Source organism: Octopus bimaculoides, chromosome 11 (genome assembly GCF_001194135.2).
Source record: "Octopus bimaculoides isolate UCB-OBI-ISO-001 chromosome 11, ASM119413v2, whole genome shotgun sequence".
Lineage (NCBI taxonomy): Eukaryota > Metazoa > Mollusca > Cephalopoda > Octopoda > Octopodidae > Octopus > Octopus bimaculoides.
The window spans coordinates 15,115,311-15,132,228 of record NC_068991.1 but is presented as its reverse complement, the minus strand read 5'-3'; the positions used below and the strand labels follow the sequence as shown (position 1 = coordinate 15,132,228).

The 16,918-nt window shown below is 38.0% G+C and overlaps 1 protein-coding gene across 1 annotated transcript in view; it reads left to right on the top strand.

Moving 5' to 3' along the window:
* Positions 1 to 16,918, top strand: part of LOC106874223 (serine-rich adhesin for platelets-like) — a 52,131-nt gene that overhangs the window by 2,293 nt on the left and 32,920 nt on the right. Inside the window, exon 2 of the mRNA XM_052971521.1 lies at positions 1,530 to 4,499. Coding sequence (XP_052827481.1) covers positions 1,550 to 4,499 — 2,950 coding nt within the window. The 5' untranslated portion in view covers positions 1,530 to 1,549. The remainder of the gene's footprint in view (positions 1 to 1,529; positions 4,500 to 16,918) is intronic.

Below are 16,918 nucleotides of genomic sequence, written 5' to 3'. Positions count from 1 at the left end.
ATACACATATATATATATACATATATATATATATAATAAAAATAAAGTAATTAGTGAATTTCCTTCCCATTTCTCTTTGTATATTTTAAGGCAACTTATTGCTTACTGTACATCTGGTGTTTTCCTATCTGTTTATACATTTCCTTTTTCTTCTTAAATTCAACACACGTATTTATATATATAATGTAGATTACATATATATATATATATATAGGCAATGTACATTACATATATATATTTATATATATAGGCAATGTACATTACACACACACACATACATATATATATATAGGCAATGTAAATTATCAGCCATTCCATCCCTCCATTAAAAAACGCAAACACACTTTTAGACATATGTAAAATATCCGTTATAGCATTTCATTCATAGTATTGTGTATGTGTTATACATCCATACATATATATTATAAGGAATGAAGTGTTTCTGGAGACTTCATTTTACTTTTGCGTTCCAATTTTTTTTTTGTGTGATATTTTGTCATGCCTTTCTTTTTAGAGCCATTAAAGTATGTAATTCAGAACACTATCCGACGCCATAAAGATCTAAAATTGCATTTATCTTCTTCTTATTCTTCTCAACTATTTCCACTTTCACCCTACATTCCTTATTTGTTTTTATTTACTATTAAAAATCTTTTAAGTTTCCACAGAATACTACGGGCTGGGTAGAGCGAATGTGCGATCTGGTTTTTTGATTCCTTGGTTGAAAAAATCCAAAATACCATTTCAATAAACGGCATCGAATATTTCTTTGAAGAAGAAAAAAATAATGCATGAACATCACTTAATCCCAACTTTCTGTAATTCGTGTAAAATTCGCTGCCTTTGAAGAAGAAATTTGTACGATTATTCATTATCAGCCATCATCATTTACATCCTCGTGATGTAGACGTGGTCAGCAAATCTCTCTCAAAGACGCCCTTTTTCGTTTCTAATGCCGGCGCCTTCTGTTTGGAAATTAAAAAACAATAAAAAAAATTTAAAAGTTTAATATATATATATACATAAACTTTGCACAATGTATACACACACGTGTGTACATACATATATTTTTACTTACACTTATGAACAAATAACTGACACATTTAAACACACAAAAACACTTTTCGCTCCTGCTTAGAAGATATGTATATATAAAACAAAAACATTTCTAGGCACATTATATATACATAATACTACTTCAGTAAATAGAGAAAACAAACAAAAAAATGCGCGTGTGTGTTGTATGCATCTGAATGTATATGTTTGTATACATATGAATATATACACGTGTGTGAGTATGTGCATGCATATATATATATATATATATGTGTGTGTATGAGTGTTTATATGTGTATGTATACGGGTAATGGTTGCGTTCCTAGTTCGAATCTGGCCGAAGTCAACTTTTAACTTTCCATCCCTTTGGCGTCGATATAATCGAACAAATTTTTTCTAAAATTTATGGCATATATACACATGTATATATATATATGTGTGTGCATATATATAATCTATTCTTCTCTTTATAGATATATAATCCAACAAGAAGATGGATCATGGTGAGGGCGATCTTCGTGGTAAACCTCTGCCGTCGTTATCGTCCGAAGATAGTTATTCCGTCACCAAAGAGGCCATTAGTAATAACAACAACAACAACAACAGCGACAATGTTATAACTACAGAGGCCGCTAAAACCAACGATCACGACAACAACAACAACAATAACAACACTAACAGTGGCCCCGGGGTGATAACAGCAACAGCAGCAGATGACGAAGACGATGAACCGGTGGCACCGAAGAGACGGAGAAGCGAACCCGTAAATTCCAGAGACAGCATGATTATTAATACTAATTATACGACAGATTGTTATGATGACATGTCAACAATAACAACAATTACAACAGCAACAGCAGCTTGTACGGAGATTGTCGAAACTGGTGCAATGACCACCGATTCCGTTCAAAATACTGACGACAGCAAAAGTAATCATCTATTAACGAGTTCGATCTCGACTGTAAGTATTACCGATAATAAACACTCTCAGAACCAACAAGAACAAAAACAACAAGGTCGCGGTAGTGTGGAAGATGAAGAAAATGATGTTATTTCTGATGATAATAATAATAATAATAGTAATGATGATGATGATGATGATAATAGCAGCATCAATGATAGTATGTCGACCGGCGGTGTAAGAACTTCTTACGAGACAATGAGCGATGGTGGTTATGTTGTTGGTGGTGATGAAAGCAATGCCGATAGTGAAAATAACTTCTCTCGTGTGTCGATCGCCGCTGCCGTAACGACATCACGACGACAACAACAGCAGCAAGAAACACAACAAGAGGCTGCCGTTGCAGCCTCTGCCGCCGCCACCACCGCCACCGTAAACGACATTGCCGACGATGATACTTTCACCGCCGCCGCCGCCACCAACACGACCACTACAACCATCACTCATAACACTTCCACTTCCCGTGCCTCAACCTTCTCTTCTTCTTCTACTTCCTCCTCCTCCTCGTCCTCTCGTGTCGTCGCTAACAACGCCGACACTGCTCTTCTAGCTGTCACTTCCCCTCCTTCCCCATCCACCTCGTCTTCGGCCGTCCTTGCCACCGCCATCATCATCAACAACGACGTAGTCGCTGCATCTTCCTCTCACTCCACTCACCATTCCTCTTCCACTCCTCTCTCTTCTCCTCCTCCCTCCCTCACCGCCGCCGTCAACACCAACAACAACGCAGTCACTGCTGACTCTTCCCCTTCCGCTTCCCCCTCCTTCTCCGCTTCTGTCCCCGTCCACTCCATCTCTAACAACAATAACGCAGTCGCTGCTTCTTCCTGTGCCTTTTCCTCTTCCTCTTCCTCTACTCTTGCCGCTACCACCGCCGCTCCCACCACCATCACCACGACCGACTCTGCCTCCTCATCCCTTTCCTCCCTCACCACTGCTTCCACCATCGTCACACACTCTGCCAGCGTTGCCGCCTCCGTCAGCAGCATAAGCGCGATCGCTGTCGACACGGCTGCCTCTTCTTCCCCTGCCGCCTCCTCCTCCACTTCTTCTTCCACTTCTCCTGTCGTCGTCGACAACACCACCACTACCACGAACACCACAGCCAGCACCACCACCATCAGCAGCACTATCAACAGCGACGCCACTCCTACCCGCAACATCTCCGCCTCCTCCTCCTCCTGCGTTACCGTTGCTGCTGCTGCTGGTTCCGCTGACGGATCGGCGATAGTAAAGTCGGCGGGATTAACTTGTAGTGCAAAGGACAATACCGCCTCGAACGGTGGTGGTAGTTGTAGTCACCTTAACAACAACAACAACACTAGTACTACTACTGCTACTACTACTACTACTACTGCTACTACTATTATTGGAAGCCGTACCTCTTCTGCTTCTTGTTCTTCGTCTTCTTCTATGGCGGACGGTGATGGTGGAGTCGAAGGAGGAGGTGCGAACCTGGCAACGGGTGCCGCTGCCTCGTCGTCATCATCATCATCAGCAACAACATCATCTTCCACTGCCAGTAGTACAGATATGCAACAACAGCAACTGCAGCAGCATCAACAACAACAACAACAAAACACGGTGGACAAACAACAACAACAGAAAGCAGTGGCCGGAGCGGCCGTAGCGACAACGACATCATCCTCCTCCTCCGCCGCCATCATCGTGACAGGAGGTGGTTGCAGTGCTTCTGTGCTGGCGGCCGACACTACGACTACGCCTGGCGTCGTTGTCGTGGGAGGAGCGGGCGAAGTAGTTGTTGCTGACCTGACAGCAACGGGCTCGCCGTCGCCGCCGACACCACCGGCACAACCACCACCACCACCACAACAACAACCACAAAAACAACAGCAACAACCACAAAAACAAGCGGCATTGTCGTCGTCGACATTAACAGCGTCCACAAGTTCGCTCTTGTCGGCGACGGATGCGACGGATGCGACGTCGCAACTATCAGCATCATCATCATCATCATCATCGTCGTCATCATCATCATCATCTGCACCACTATCAGCAGCAGCATCATTGTCGTCGCCGACGTTGACAATGACACTTGCGGCCAAACCAACGGACGATGGGGGTGAATGTGCAGGATCAAGTACCAATAGGCACCACCCCCATCAATCCCAACAACAACCACAGGATCAAAACTCTACCACGACGACGACCACCACCACCACCACCACCACCGCCGCCGCCACTACCACCGCCGCCGCCGCTGTCAGCACCATCACCCCCACCACCACCACAACCACCACATCTAGTACCACCACCACTACCACCACTACTACTAGCAGTGCTATAACCACTAATATTAACAACAACAATCAGAGCCTAACTCAACAACAACAACAACAACAAGCGGCTGGCATGGCATGTACCATGTGCGGGTCAGGATTCAAAGAACAAGCCCCCAAACTTTTACCTTGTCTACATCAACTTTGTGATACGTGTTTGAAGAATGTCAAGTCGGACTCTGGTGAGTGTTTTTTCTTCTCTGCAAGCAAATATATATATATATATATATATATATATATATGTTTATATAGTTTTCTGTCTCCATTTCTGAAGCAGTGCAGGTAGGTGTGAGTGAAGGTTATTAACCTCATCTGTAAATTTTCTTTTAATTTTTTCAGCTCTTACCCCTCATTATATATATGTATATATATATTGTACCACGTCTTGTAATTTGTGTCTCTTTCATTTTTCTTTCTCTCTCTCTCTCTCGCATATATATATATATAGATAGATACATGCATACACACACACACACTTCCTTGCACCCCCTTATTTCTTGCTCTGTCTTTATAGACTCTCCCTCACCATCTCCCTCTTATAGTCTTGTCGCTCTCCTCTTCACTTTCCCTTTTTGTTATGTCTGTCTTGTGTCTCCCTCACTGTTCACTCCATGCTGCATGTCTCTTCACCCCTCTCTATAATCTTTTTCTCATCACTCTTCTCTTTCCCCTGTCGCTAACTCTTATCATCTCCCTCTCTCTATATTACTATATACACCTCTCTTTTTTCACCTTCTCCACCCTTCCTTCCTATCATTCTTTCTTTCTCCCGCCTCTCCTCCTTTCTCTCTCCGCTCATTCAATGGTAGCTGTTTGGTATTTTTATATATTTGGATGTAGTGAGGTGTGATTAATGGTGAATGTGGTGCTAGCTCACTTTAGCTTGTTATTGTGTTCATTGAATGAATAATGGCGATGTTCTGTGGATGGGAATGATGAATCCGATGTAGATTTTCGGCTAGTATATGGCGGTTAGATATAATAAGGTGGGCATGCTGTAGTGTGGTGTGATGATTGCAATGGCGATTGTATGTGTGTGTGTGTGTAGGGGGGTTTCATATATAGTGATGATAGTTGATGGTGGTTTTGGTTTTCCTGGCCCGAGTGAGTAGCGATAATGCAGTTTTGAGTCCTCTGCGTTTGACGGGGAGAGGGGCGGGTTCGCATGTGGTGATATGCAGTTGTGGATATGCTTGGCATTGTCTGGTTTGCCTCTTTGATAAGCTCTGTTAGCGGTATGTGTGTGTGTGTTGGGGGGTTCGATGATGGCTTTTTGAGGTGTGGTTTAGATTTTTTTTTTTTGAATAGAGTGGTGTGTGGTTTATTAGATAGATTGGCCTTGCTGTATATATATATATATATATATACATCATGAAAGGGGGGAAAAAAAGTAGGTCTCGTGTCACTTACCATACATACATAACGTAAGTACATGTATAAATGGATACATGTATGAAATAATGCGAAGTGTCTTTCTTCATCCTAAACATGTTCACTCTCACCCATTCAAACACGTTTTTTTTTTTTATAAAAGCACTGAACTACTACATACACAGTAAATAAAAAAATAAATAATAATACCTCAGCCCTCTCTCATCTTCTATTAAACTTCACAGATGCTGACTGACTAGTAGATAAGATGATGTACACCTTTTCAATAATAGTAATTGCTGCTTTACTTTGCAATTTATTTCAATTCTTTTATCTATCTAGCTGTGTTTGCAGGTAGACTTTTAGTTATAATTATCATCATTATTATTATTTTAGACGCAAACACCTCCAAGAACGAACGTCTCGGTGTTACAATCAATACATAAAGATGCATGCGTGTGGAATTCAAATGTTTGAGAGAAAATGTGGCTTTTTTATAACGGTCACACACAGGTAGTGAGTGAGACCTTCCATCATTGGACGTGGAAAACAATTGCATAGTTATGTGTACATATATACTTACAAACACACACACATACACGTGTGTGTGTGTGTGTGTATATATGTGTGTATGTATGTCTGCTATGTGGATGTGCTGAAGTGCATGTTATTTTAATGCTTATCTCTGTATATATTCTATGTGAATGGGTATATATATATATATATATATATTTAAAAGCAGCTTATATATATATAAATCTATGTCTGTCTGTGAATGTTCCTCTGTGTGTATCTGTATAAAATGCACTGGCCAGTGCTGAAGTGCATGTTATTGTATGCTTATCTCTGTATATATATATATATATATATATATATATACATATACTTTATTTAAAAGCAGCTTATATATATATATATATATATATATATATGTATATATATATAGAGCTATGTCTGTCTGTGAATGCTTCTCTGTGTGTATAAAATGCAAAGGCCATTTTCCCCAAACGAAATTGCTATCAGTTAAAATAAATATTTTTTTTCTCTTTATTTCGAATTTCAGAGTAATCATCATTCAAATATTTTTCTTTTGTCTTGTTTTATAACCATTATTAAAAAAAAAGTACGATTTGGCGTATGTATATAATTTTGTTACTTGTTTTGAAATTTTAATATTAGGGCTTTTATCATTTTAGGGTGATTTATTTACTATTTTCAGTGTATGAAGAAGCAAATTTATTTAAACAGTTTCTAAAAATCTCGAAAATATCTATTAACTTAAATATTATTGTTTGTTTTGTAAATGTCAAATTCTATTTTTCTTGTTCTCTTGGTGCAAATAAAAGAAATGAACATTTGTTTTCACAAGGTCGATGGCTGGGTGGCAGAATCGGTAGAGCGTCTGATATCACGTTTTTGACATCTTAGTAGTCAGTTACGTCCCTTTGCAAACCCGAGTTCGATTCCCGCCGGTATCAGAACACTTCTCTCTCCCATTCTTCCGGGGGATTTTGCTAACGATCATGTATACACCCGTCATCTTAATAAGAACACATTATTGTCCTTTACATTTTCTGTGAGATATATCCATGTTAATATTGACTGTACGCCATAGACACACATAAATTCAAGTGTGTATACATCGGCGTCTTTCGTTTTTTCACGTTGAGTTATAGGTTCTTATGTCTTATAGTCTCTTGTAAATTGTTGGGAGAGAGGCTACAAGAACATCAGCAAACAAAAATTATTTAGATCAACCAGAAGGCCTTTTCGTGGCGTTCGATCTACTAGAGAGCGCAGCTAACCATCCGATCGTTTCCTTCACAAAACAAAAAGACTGAAGAACATTAAATAATGTAGTCTTTGTTATAAGTATTGTCTGATTTAAAAAAAACGGAAGGGTAGCTGCAATGGTTCTTAAGGTTTGATAGATCAATGCAATGGTCATTTCAGGAACGTCTTTGATATTGCTGAGCCTGTTCGATTGTGCTTGATCTGGGGGGTTAAGTATCATCTTCAAAAGCACTTTACTTTTTCTGCAGAGAAGACAAAATAGTTTCTAAATGATCCCCGATATCCACCTTAACACACATCAAAAAAGTAGAAAAAGAAAAAAAAAGGTCAAAATCAATTTACTGACATTTTGTAATGGATGATGTGGTCTCAGTTTTCATGATTTCGCCCCCTCCTGCACCTAAAATTACACTTTTGCAAACAACATTGACTAACAGACACCTTATCTAGGTGATGTCTGTCTGTCTTGCCTATCTATCTATCTATCTATCTATCTATCTATCCACACACATACACACACCCTGTCGTTCTTGTTAAGATTAAAATGCTTTTTCATATGAAACTATTTTTGCGTTCGTGTTCCTAAATTTCCTATTAAGTCTTCAAACAAGTTTTGTTTTTCATAATATTTTGTTATTCATTGTTCTTTTGAAATCCTTGCCAAAAAATCTATATAAATATGTTTGTATATATATATATATATAGAGAGAGAGAGAGAGAGGAAATATATGCGTGTACGTGTTCTGAGATGTGTTTATATGAATCTAGTCACTCTTAAGAATCATCTATTTAGCAAATTCGAAATATTTGTGCATATGGATGTATATATATATATATATATATATTTATTGATATGTGTGTATATTTATGTATATAATTATAGATATGCATATATTTATGGAGATACTTATGTATAGATACATTCATAAGCATATATATTGCATATAATGGGTATATAGTTATTTTTCTTTTTGTTATGCTGTTTGAAAATTTCCTCTTCACATGAAGTCTTGTAGCCACCCCGATGTCTGACGGGTGTCCCCCACCCTCTCCCAATCTTGGAACATGGCTGTCCATGTCGTCGCCATAAATGAATGCATACCGATGCAAAGAGGCAGGCGAGTCCTTGATGATGGCACATGTTTCTGCTGGCTGGCTGGCTGGCTGGCTATCTCTGTACTCAGGCTGGTTGCCTGTCCAACATCAGCTGTGTGTTTGTACACACACTCTCTCTATGTTTGCACATATCGTATTATAGCAATACACACATTTACACACACCCTCATACGTCTACACAAAATGTTTATCTTTTACTTAGCAAATTAGAAATATAAATCTATGCACACACACATACATACATACATACACTTATTAACATCGCTGCCTACGTGTATGTTTAGCCATCCTGAAGACAGACATTGAAATTTATTGAGGTCTTTACTTAGCCTTAGAATACCACAAAAAATTGACACCTTTACATGCACGTATGTAATAGGTACGTACGTACGTACGAAGGTGAGTCATTCATTATCCCCAATGCACTTAAAATTGTTTTCCCTATTAGCGGGAAAAGTTGTTGCGCGCGCATCACTATTTGTGGTTTCCCCTCTTGTCATTATTGTACAGGTTTGAACTTGAAACGTCAGTAATGGTGTTGTAGTTATTACGTTCAACCATTGCCACTTCTTTTTCTTTTCTGTTTTTTTTTTTTCTCAAAGAAGCGTAAGCTTTCTGTGACCCATTTTCTGTGGGCTTAATGTGTATTAGTAACCGAAATCGATCGAAGGATTCTAGCACGATATGGAAATAGTATTTTGTCATAACGGGTTCTACAAATGGATTGAAAATTCCAAAAATGGTCGCTCAAGTGTCGCGGATCAGAAAAAGGAGCTGTATGCATGACTTGTCTTGTACTGATGACAACGCTGAAAGAGTCAGTGACCTGATTATGTTGAATGGATACCTGACTATTGATTGGTGGTATATTTCGTTATATGCAAATTAACCTTGGTTCTACCATGAAAATTGTTCACAACATTGAACTTGACATTGATATAGTTTTGTGCATGATGGATCTTCGGAACAACAAACGAAATTGCACTAACAAAAATCATTTGAAATCTACCAAGGTCTTTTGAATCTTTTTTTTTGGTGGGGGCGGGGGATCGTCACTTAGGATTTTTAACCTGGATACCTTATTGCCAGCCGAAGTATGAAAATCGATGCAGATAGTATTTTTGGATTAGCGAAGACCAATACTGAAGTATTAACCAAGAGAGAAAGCTCAGCTGTAAACCGTGCTCACTATAGCAAGATGTTACATGACAAGTTCTGTCTTGCATTTCGAAGCAAAACACGCAGAAGTTCTCTTGAAAGATATTTGTGTTGTTTACAACATAATGGCCCGTTCTTATACGACTGTTATTCTGAAACTGAAATTTGAGGTACTGGAAGATCGTCGACATACTTCTGACCTTGCTCCCTCTCACTGTCACCTGTTTGATTGCCTCGGTGAAAGAAACCTTAAGAGATAAATAGATTTGCTACGGGCCAAGAAGCGAAAGAAGGGGGTGCATAAATGTGGTTCATGCCCCAAACTGGAAACGTTATTTTCCCTTGAAGTTGAAACAAGCAAGGACTATATTGAAAAATTACGGATACATAATACTTATTTTGATATCTCTGTGCTTACACACAAAAGTGTCTATAATGTATCTAATGCGCAAAGTACCTATGCTGGAAGTCTAATTTATAAAAGAGCATTATATATATATATATATATATATATATATATATACACACTTGTGCACTTGTAAGAATGTTACACATGTTCAATAAATATATCACGACTATATCAGTTTTTTTTTTGTGTGCGTGTATGTCTGTCTGATCCAAAGTAAAGATGGATAAGTGGATGTTAAAACAATGATCATGAATGATTTGTGTGTGTGTGTGCACGCGCGCGTCTCTGTGTGCGTATATATGCACATACATACATACATTTATGAAATTATAATAAAATAGTCTGTCTACCAGAAGTGATTGAATAAGAAGTGCAAGTGTGATGTCGAATCGGGAACTCTGTCGTCTCACACCTTGATGAATTTTCTTTCACACACACCAGTGTTATCTAATGTATACCTAACACTGGCGGAAAGTCAATACTCAACTTTATTTTCCACCTGGAAACATCAAATAAACGCATTCCCTCCATCATCATCATCAATGTGTGATTCTTTCTATTAGTTCGTTTATTGTGTTGCATTGCACAACTATTCTTAGTTTATGAATCGAATTAAGGTTATATGCAGAGGGTGTGTGTATATGCATGCATGTGTACACACACACACACACACGCAAAATCTACTATATAAGTATAGGGTAGTTAGAGTGAAACATTGTAAATGCTCGTGTAAACGCATGTATCGGCATTTGTAGTAGCTAAATTTCACTCTTAACTAACCACTTACGTCCACTTTTCGTTTCCTCCATGTTTTTCTGTTTCAGTTGCGTTTGCTTCGCGTTGATTTTTGTTGTTGTCCTTCTTCTTTTGTACTAGTTAATTTAACCTCCCGCCTACCGCGTCATTCACAAGATGCATGCATACCCACATACGTGTATATATATATATATATATAAATATTATACACACACACACGTGAATACGTAAATCTCGATCGTTTTTTCCTATGATTTTACTTTGCACCTTTCCTTTGGAAACTCTTCAATTTCACTCACAGACACACGGCGGGGGTCTTCTTATATAAAAAAAAAAAGCATTGTTGATGTGCACATAATTAGAAGGAAAACAAACAAGGAAAGAAAGCAATCTACACATTCAGGTTTCAAAATTTTATTTCATTTGTTGTTATATCCTATTATTATTTTATTTTAAATTTTACAGTCGAATCGTTTTGCATGTCAGCTTTACCTCCAACCCGTCGTGCTCCAACTCTTGTATATATTTTCTACACTGTGTGGCCTTAACCTCTATACCAAAGTCGCGCTGAACTCAGTTTGGCCGCCTTTTCGTTATAGGCATTAAGTAGCAGTCCGCACATGCCAGTTATAGGCAGTGGTAGCATTTCATACCTAGGATGGTGGGGGTCGATAAATTTTATTGGCTTATGTACCCTTTTCTTTCTTTGTGCCTACGATTATTGTTTTGTGTTCTTTGTAGTGATGTTTAATTTTCCATCTAGCACAATGTGATTAATTTCGACTTATTTATCGAATCGCTTTCCACGAAACTTTTGTGTGTTCCCTGTACATTTCAGTAGAATTTCAAATTTGTTTTTACATGGAAAAATAGGTTGATACTTAACCGTTTTGTTAGCTGTCAGTTATCTTCCTAGGAATACTTATGATGTTTAATATATAATTAAATCGTTATAATTCCATTATTCTTTCTCTCTCTCTCTCTCACACACACGTGTTTGTTTACGAACAAAAGTGAGGGGTGTGTGTACTCAATACATGATACATACAGAAGGCAGTTTGATTTTACTGTGTCGTTACTTTCCGCGCCACGTGCATTCAGATGCCATCGAATTAAAATGTGTGTGTAGGCATGTGTGTATATATATATATATATATAAAATATATATATTTTACACTAGTGTGTGTGTTTAAATCCTTGAAAGGAAAAGTTGATAGTGACTTCTAAGTCACGGCTTACTCGACTAAAAATTCGTCTGTTATCCTTCAGTTTAATGTTAATTGCTATAATTTAACTTAAACACACCATAATTACGGTTTGGTCCTTTTTTTTCTACTTGCTTTCATGAAAGTTTTATTTATATATTTATTTTTAAGGCTTTACGAATCTTTCTGTTCCTCATTCTTTTCGACTTTTCTGTATTTAAAATGCTTATTTCCTCAACTGAAATTTTGCAGAATTACGTTTTCGAAAGTGTAGATTACGTAATGCTGAAGTTTCAAATATAAGTAGAAAGGAGAGGGGGAAAAAAGGTGAAAATTTAAAGCTACAGAAATTCATGGTCACCAAGTAGGTTATTACTTCAATGAAGATTGATTCGAAACTCCCCCTCCCGCCAAATATATATTTTTCTTTTTATATATTTTATCAGCATAATAGTAACCTACTCTCGAAAACATATATGCTAAATACTATAAAGAAAAAAATACGCGTTTATCCGAAAGTTAAGAGGGAACAATTTGGGGGATGTGGAGGCGGACACCAAACGCAGGTGCTCTCTACTCTCTGTCTATTTATTTATTTATTTATTTATTCCTACACAAGTGTCCACTCCGACTTTGTTTCTTCATAACTTACAGAGAAATGAATATTTATATCGGAAAGGTGTTTTGTAGTAAATTAAATTAAAAAAAAATCCTGTAAGTTACGGGAGGGTACATTTATGTAGGTATGTATGTCTAGACACACACACACATATCTAATCTAATATGTGTGGTACTGTAGTCATTCAGCATAATTTTTTGTTTCTTGGTGTTTCTTCATCTCCAGTGAAATCGATCCTTTTAACTTCATGGGTCAATAGAGTAAAAGCAAAACAAATCTAAATGAAATCAATTCAATCTAACTTGTGCCTTTTATCTCTGAGCTCCATCTCCCCTCGTATACTGAATTTTTGTGCTTAGACGAAACATTATTAGTAATATTGCTGTTCGTTTAGTAAAACTAATGAGATATGAATCGGTGTTGAAACCTGCCTTTGGTCGACTTTTCTTCTTCAATCTTTTTGTTGATCATGAAATGTCATGTACCAGTAACACACTTAGGTGTTCGATTCCGTCGATTTACGCACGCCTACGGCTTTGCAAATGCCAAACCTTGTGCTGCATTCGAATCTACTACTACTACTACTGCTGTTATGAGTTCTAATCGTTGAGAGATCAATCCCATCGACAGTCGAATTTAATTTTCATTTTTTTTTGGGGGGGGGGAGTTAGTGAAATATGAGTCGAGTATAATATCCCATACAGTAAAGAAAAAAAAAATTTTTAAGTTTCGTGCCTTAAAAAAAAAAAATGAATGGTGGTGCCCCAGCATGGCCACGACCTCTGGCTGGAACCGATAATACGATAATTGTTATTAATTAAGCGCTGGAATGATCGAGACGGAAATATATCTTGATTACCTCCCTTTAAGACCCGAGTTCAAATTTCGTTGAGGGTTAAACTTGGCCTTTCCAGCTTTGGTTCGATGAAATAACACCAAAAATAATTACCTTTCTTGTATATTGTTTAGTTTTTTTGGCACCGGATTTGCACTGATTAAACGGACTTGACAAAGGCATTCACGCTGCCGTGGCCTCTGTGTGTGTGTGTGTGTGTGACTCTGTGGCATCATAGAACAAACGAACCCATCTCAGATAACTAGAGAAGTCATATGGAGCTGAGTCAAACTGTTATTAAATAATGTTACTCTTACAAAATGCCTGGAGTGCCACTTTCGTTTGTTCGCTCACTCCTCTGTGTGTGTGTGTAATACACACACACACATTCACTCGTATTTCATTATGCACTGTCTTTATTGAGTGTGTGTTATTGGATGCTTGGCTGTTGTTTCTAGCTGGTCGATTGATGCACCGCGTTTTAGGCACCATCTGTTGTTTGTCATATACTTTCGATAGATTGCATGGGTGTTAATGCTCATCCCGCTCTCCGCACTTGAGGCGGAGGTGGGTAATCATAAATGAACTAATAGAATAATTGTTTGACCTTGCATTAAATAAAATTAGAAGACCGAAATTATTTTTAGTAGTCGTCCAGTTAACTCTCTTGTATACCTCTGTCGTTCTCCTCTCACTACATCGTTCATGAATTTGTGGCCTTGTACCAATGCGACATTCACGTTATTTGCTCCCAGTATATAATGGTAGAGACGGACATTAATAATAACACATCACTGGATTTAGATAAGTTGAATTCAGGTTGTTTTATGACCACGTTTGGTGGCAGTGGTATTGATGGTAATGACAGAATCCGTAGAAGTACGGTCAAAAAACGTTTATTGTGACCGTCGTGCTGGGGGTTCAAATACCGCTGGTGCTAGTTTTGATTTTTAACCCACTTTCCAGTGGCGTTTCGGTTCTGGTAATTTTTGTTTTTAAACTCTGATGCTTATTCTATCAAGTAAATTTTGCTGAATCGCTTTGGTAGGTTGACGTAAACAAACCAACACTGAATGTCAAGCCGTTGAGGGTGGGGGTGGGGGGCAAACATGCGTGTACACATGCTCAATCACACGTATACGACGGGCTTTAAGTGTTTGTCTACCAAAACTATTCAAGACTTTAGTCGGCTCGGGGTAGCAAAGGGACTGTACACGCCCCCACAAAAGTGTGTATGTGTATTTAATATATATGTATGTATACTGTGTGTATGTGTATATAATATGTATGTATGCTGTGTGTATGTATGTATACTGTGTAATATAATATTCTGTGTGAATGTTTGTGTATATATATATATATATATATATACATACACACACGTGCATGTATAAAAGCAAAAATTGACAGCTGCAGGCGTTTCATAAGGCAAAGGGACATAACTGCTATATCGGTGGCGAAGTGAGAATTGTCCACAACAGTGGTTTCCAACCTTTTCACTACCAAGGCCCTCCACCCCTTTTTGTAAATGAGTTTTCCCACGGACCCCGGTATCTTGAAAGGTCTGTCAGTGAATTTAGTTCATGGAATCCCACTTACTGCCTTTGCGGACCATATGTTGGGAACCACCGGTCTACATCTAAACGTCTACAAAATCCTTTCGACTGTTTTCTCCAGTTCAGTGTTCAAGTCGTACTGAATCCAGTTTTGCCTTTCATTCTTCCTGGGTCAAGAAATATGCGACTCTGAGGGATTGCTCGAGTCATTGAACGACTATTTATGTTATTGAGTTTCAAACCTCGCCGTTGTCTATTAATCCGTCGCACAGTTTAATACTATCGGTTGTTCTTAGAATGCTATTTGCTGGTGTCCGTTCTGCCAAATTAAGGACCAAGTCTTCTTATTTGAGGATATTTTTTTTTCTTCCTAGGGTCTTCTTGACAGCCGTAAATAACATCTTTCACGCTGTCTGTGTGTGAGAGAGCACACACATCACACACACAAAACACGTTTGTGTGTATTAGAAGAAATAACGGGGGATTCTGGTTTAAGCATCCTATATAATAACCCCTCAATTTGTATTTTATTTTTTGGAATTTTCAGAGAAGTTTTGCAAATTTGTGTTCTACACGCGGGAATTCATACGATTATGCAAAAAAAAATAAAAGAAAAATTGTGTGTGATTTAAGGGCAATTTAGCTGTTTTTACCACATCCCGCGACCACCTGACACCTTTCTCGCATTTCCGTCGCTCTTGGTTGTTTTTCAATATTTTTCTCTTCATAAATACGTTTAATAGTTGATGATGCACCCAGGTATGATCCATTGCTGGGATTTGAGCAAAAAAAAAACAACAACAAAAAAATCGTGTTGTCCGCGTTTTAAACTCTTAAAAAATCGAAAAAGAGGGGAAATTTTAGGATTTATCGGAATGGAGGAGAGAATTATATATAAAAAAAAAATTGAAAATAATTGTTTTGCTTAATCGCATGAATCCCTGTGCGTCGAACAGAAAATTCGCAAACATTTTCTGAACATTCCACCAGAATTCCGCCGAAATACCTCCACAGAATTTTTAAACTGACACAGATGGTGGGTATCTGTTTGTGTCAATTTTTTTTTTTATGTCTTTCTATCAGTGGTCTGTATATTTGGTTTGTTCTTGTGTAGCTTGCATAGCCATTTTAACTACCGAAAACTACCTCTGAGCATTCATTTAACGAAGTCATCGCTGCTGATGTTAGCCATACACATGCACGCACACACAGACACGCCACGCTATGGTCGAATGAATGTCATCGTGTGTAACTTGAGGTTAATAGTAAATATGGTCATTTGAAGCGATCGACTGGTTTTGCTTCGAATTCGCCGACCTCCATAAATATTTGCAGCCTTGTGTCGATCGTCGAAGTTAATCAAGTGGCCGTCCTTTGTGATTTTGTGTATGTTTGGTGGGAAAAAACGTTCACGCGCGTATGCATGCACACGCACCCACACACACATACATATCAATTTATACACAAGTACATACATACATAGAATGTGTGGTGTGTGTGTGCGCGCATGTATGTAAACAATATGCACTCCCATTTTTTTGTTTTTCGCTTTCATTTACTGTGTCAAGAGGATTTTTCTGATTTTTGTGCTTGAGTCTAAAATTTTTTTTTGTTTTGGAAATAGGACTTCTGTGTCTTTCTATAAAAGTGTTTGTATTTTATGACAACGAATTAATGCATCCACGTTTCTCTGTGTTTATCTACACACGCACGCACATGTGAGTTTGTGTGGGTGTATATATATATATATATATATATATATATATATATATATATATATAT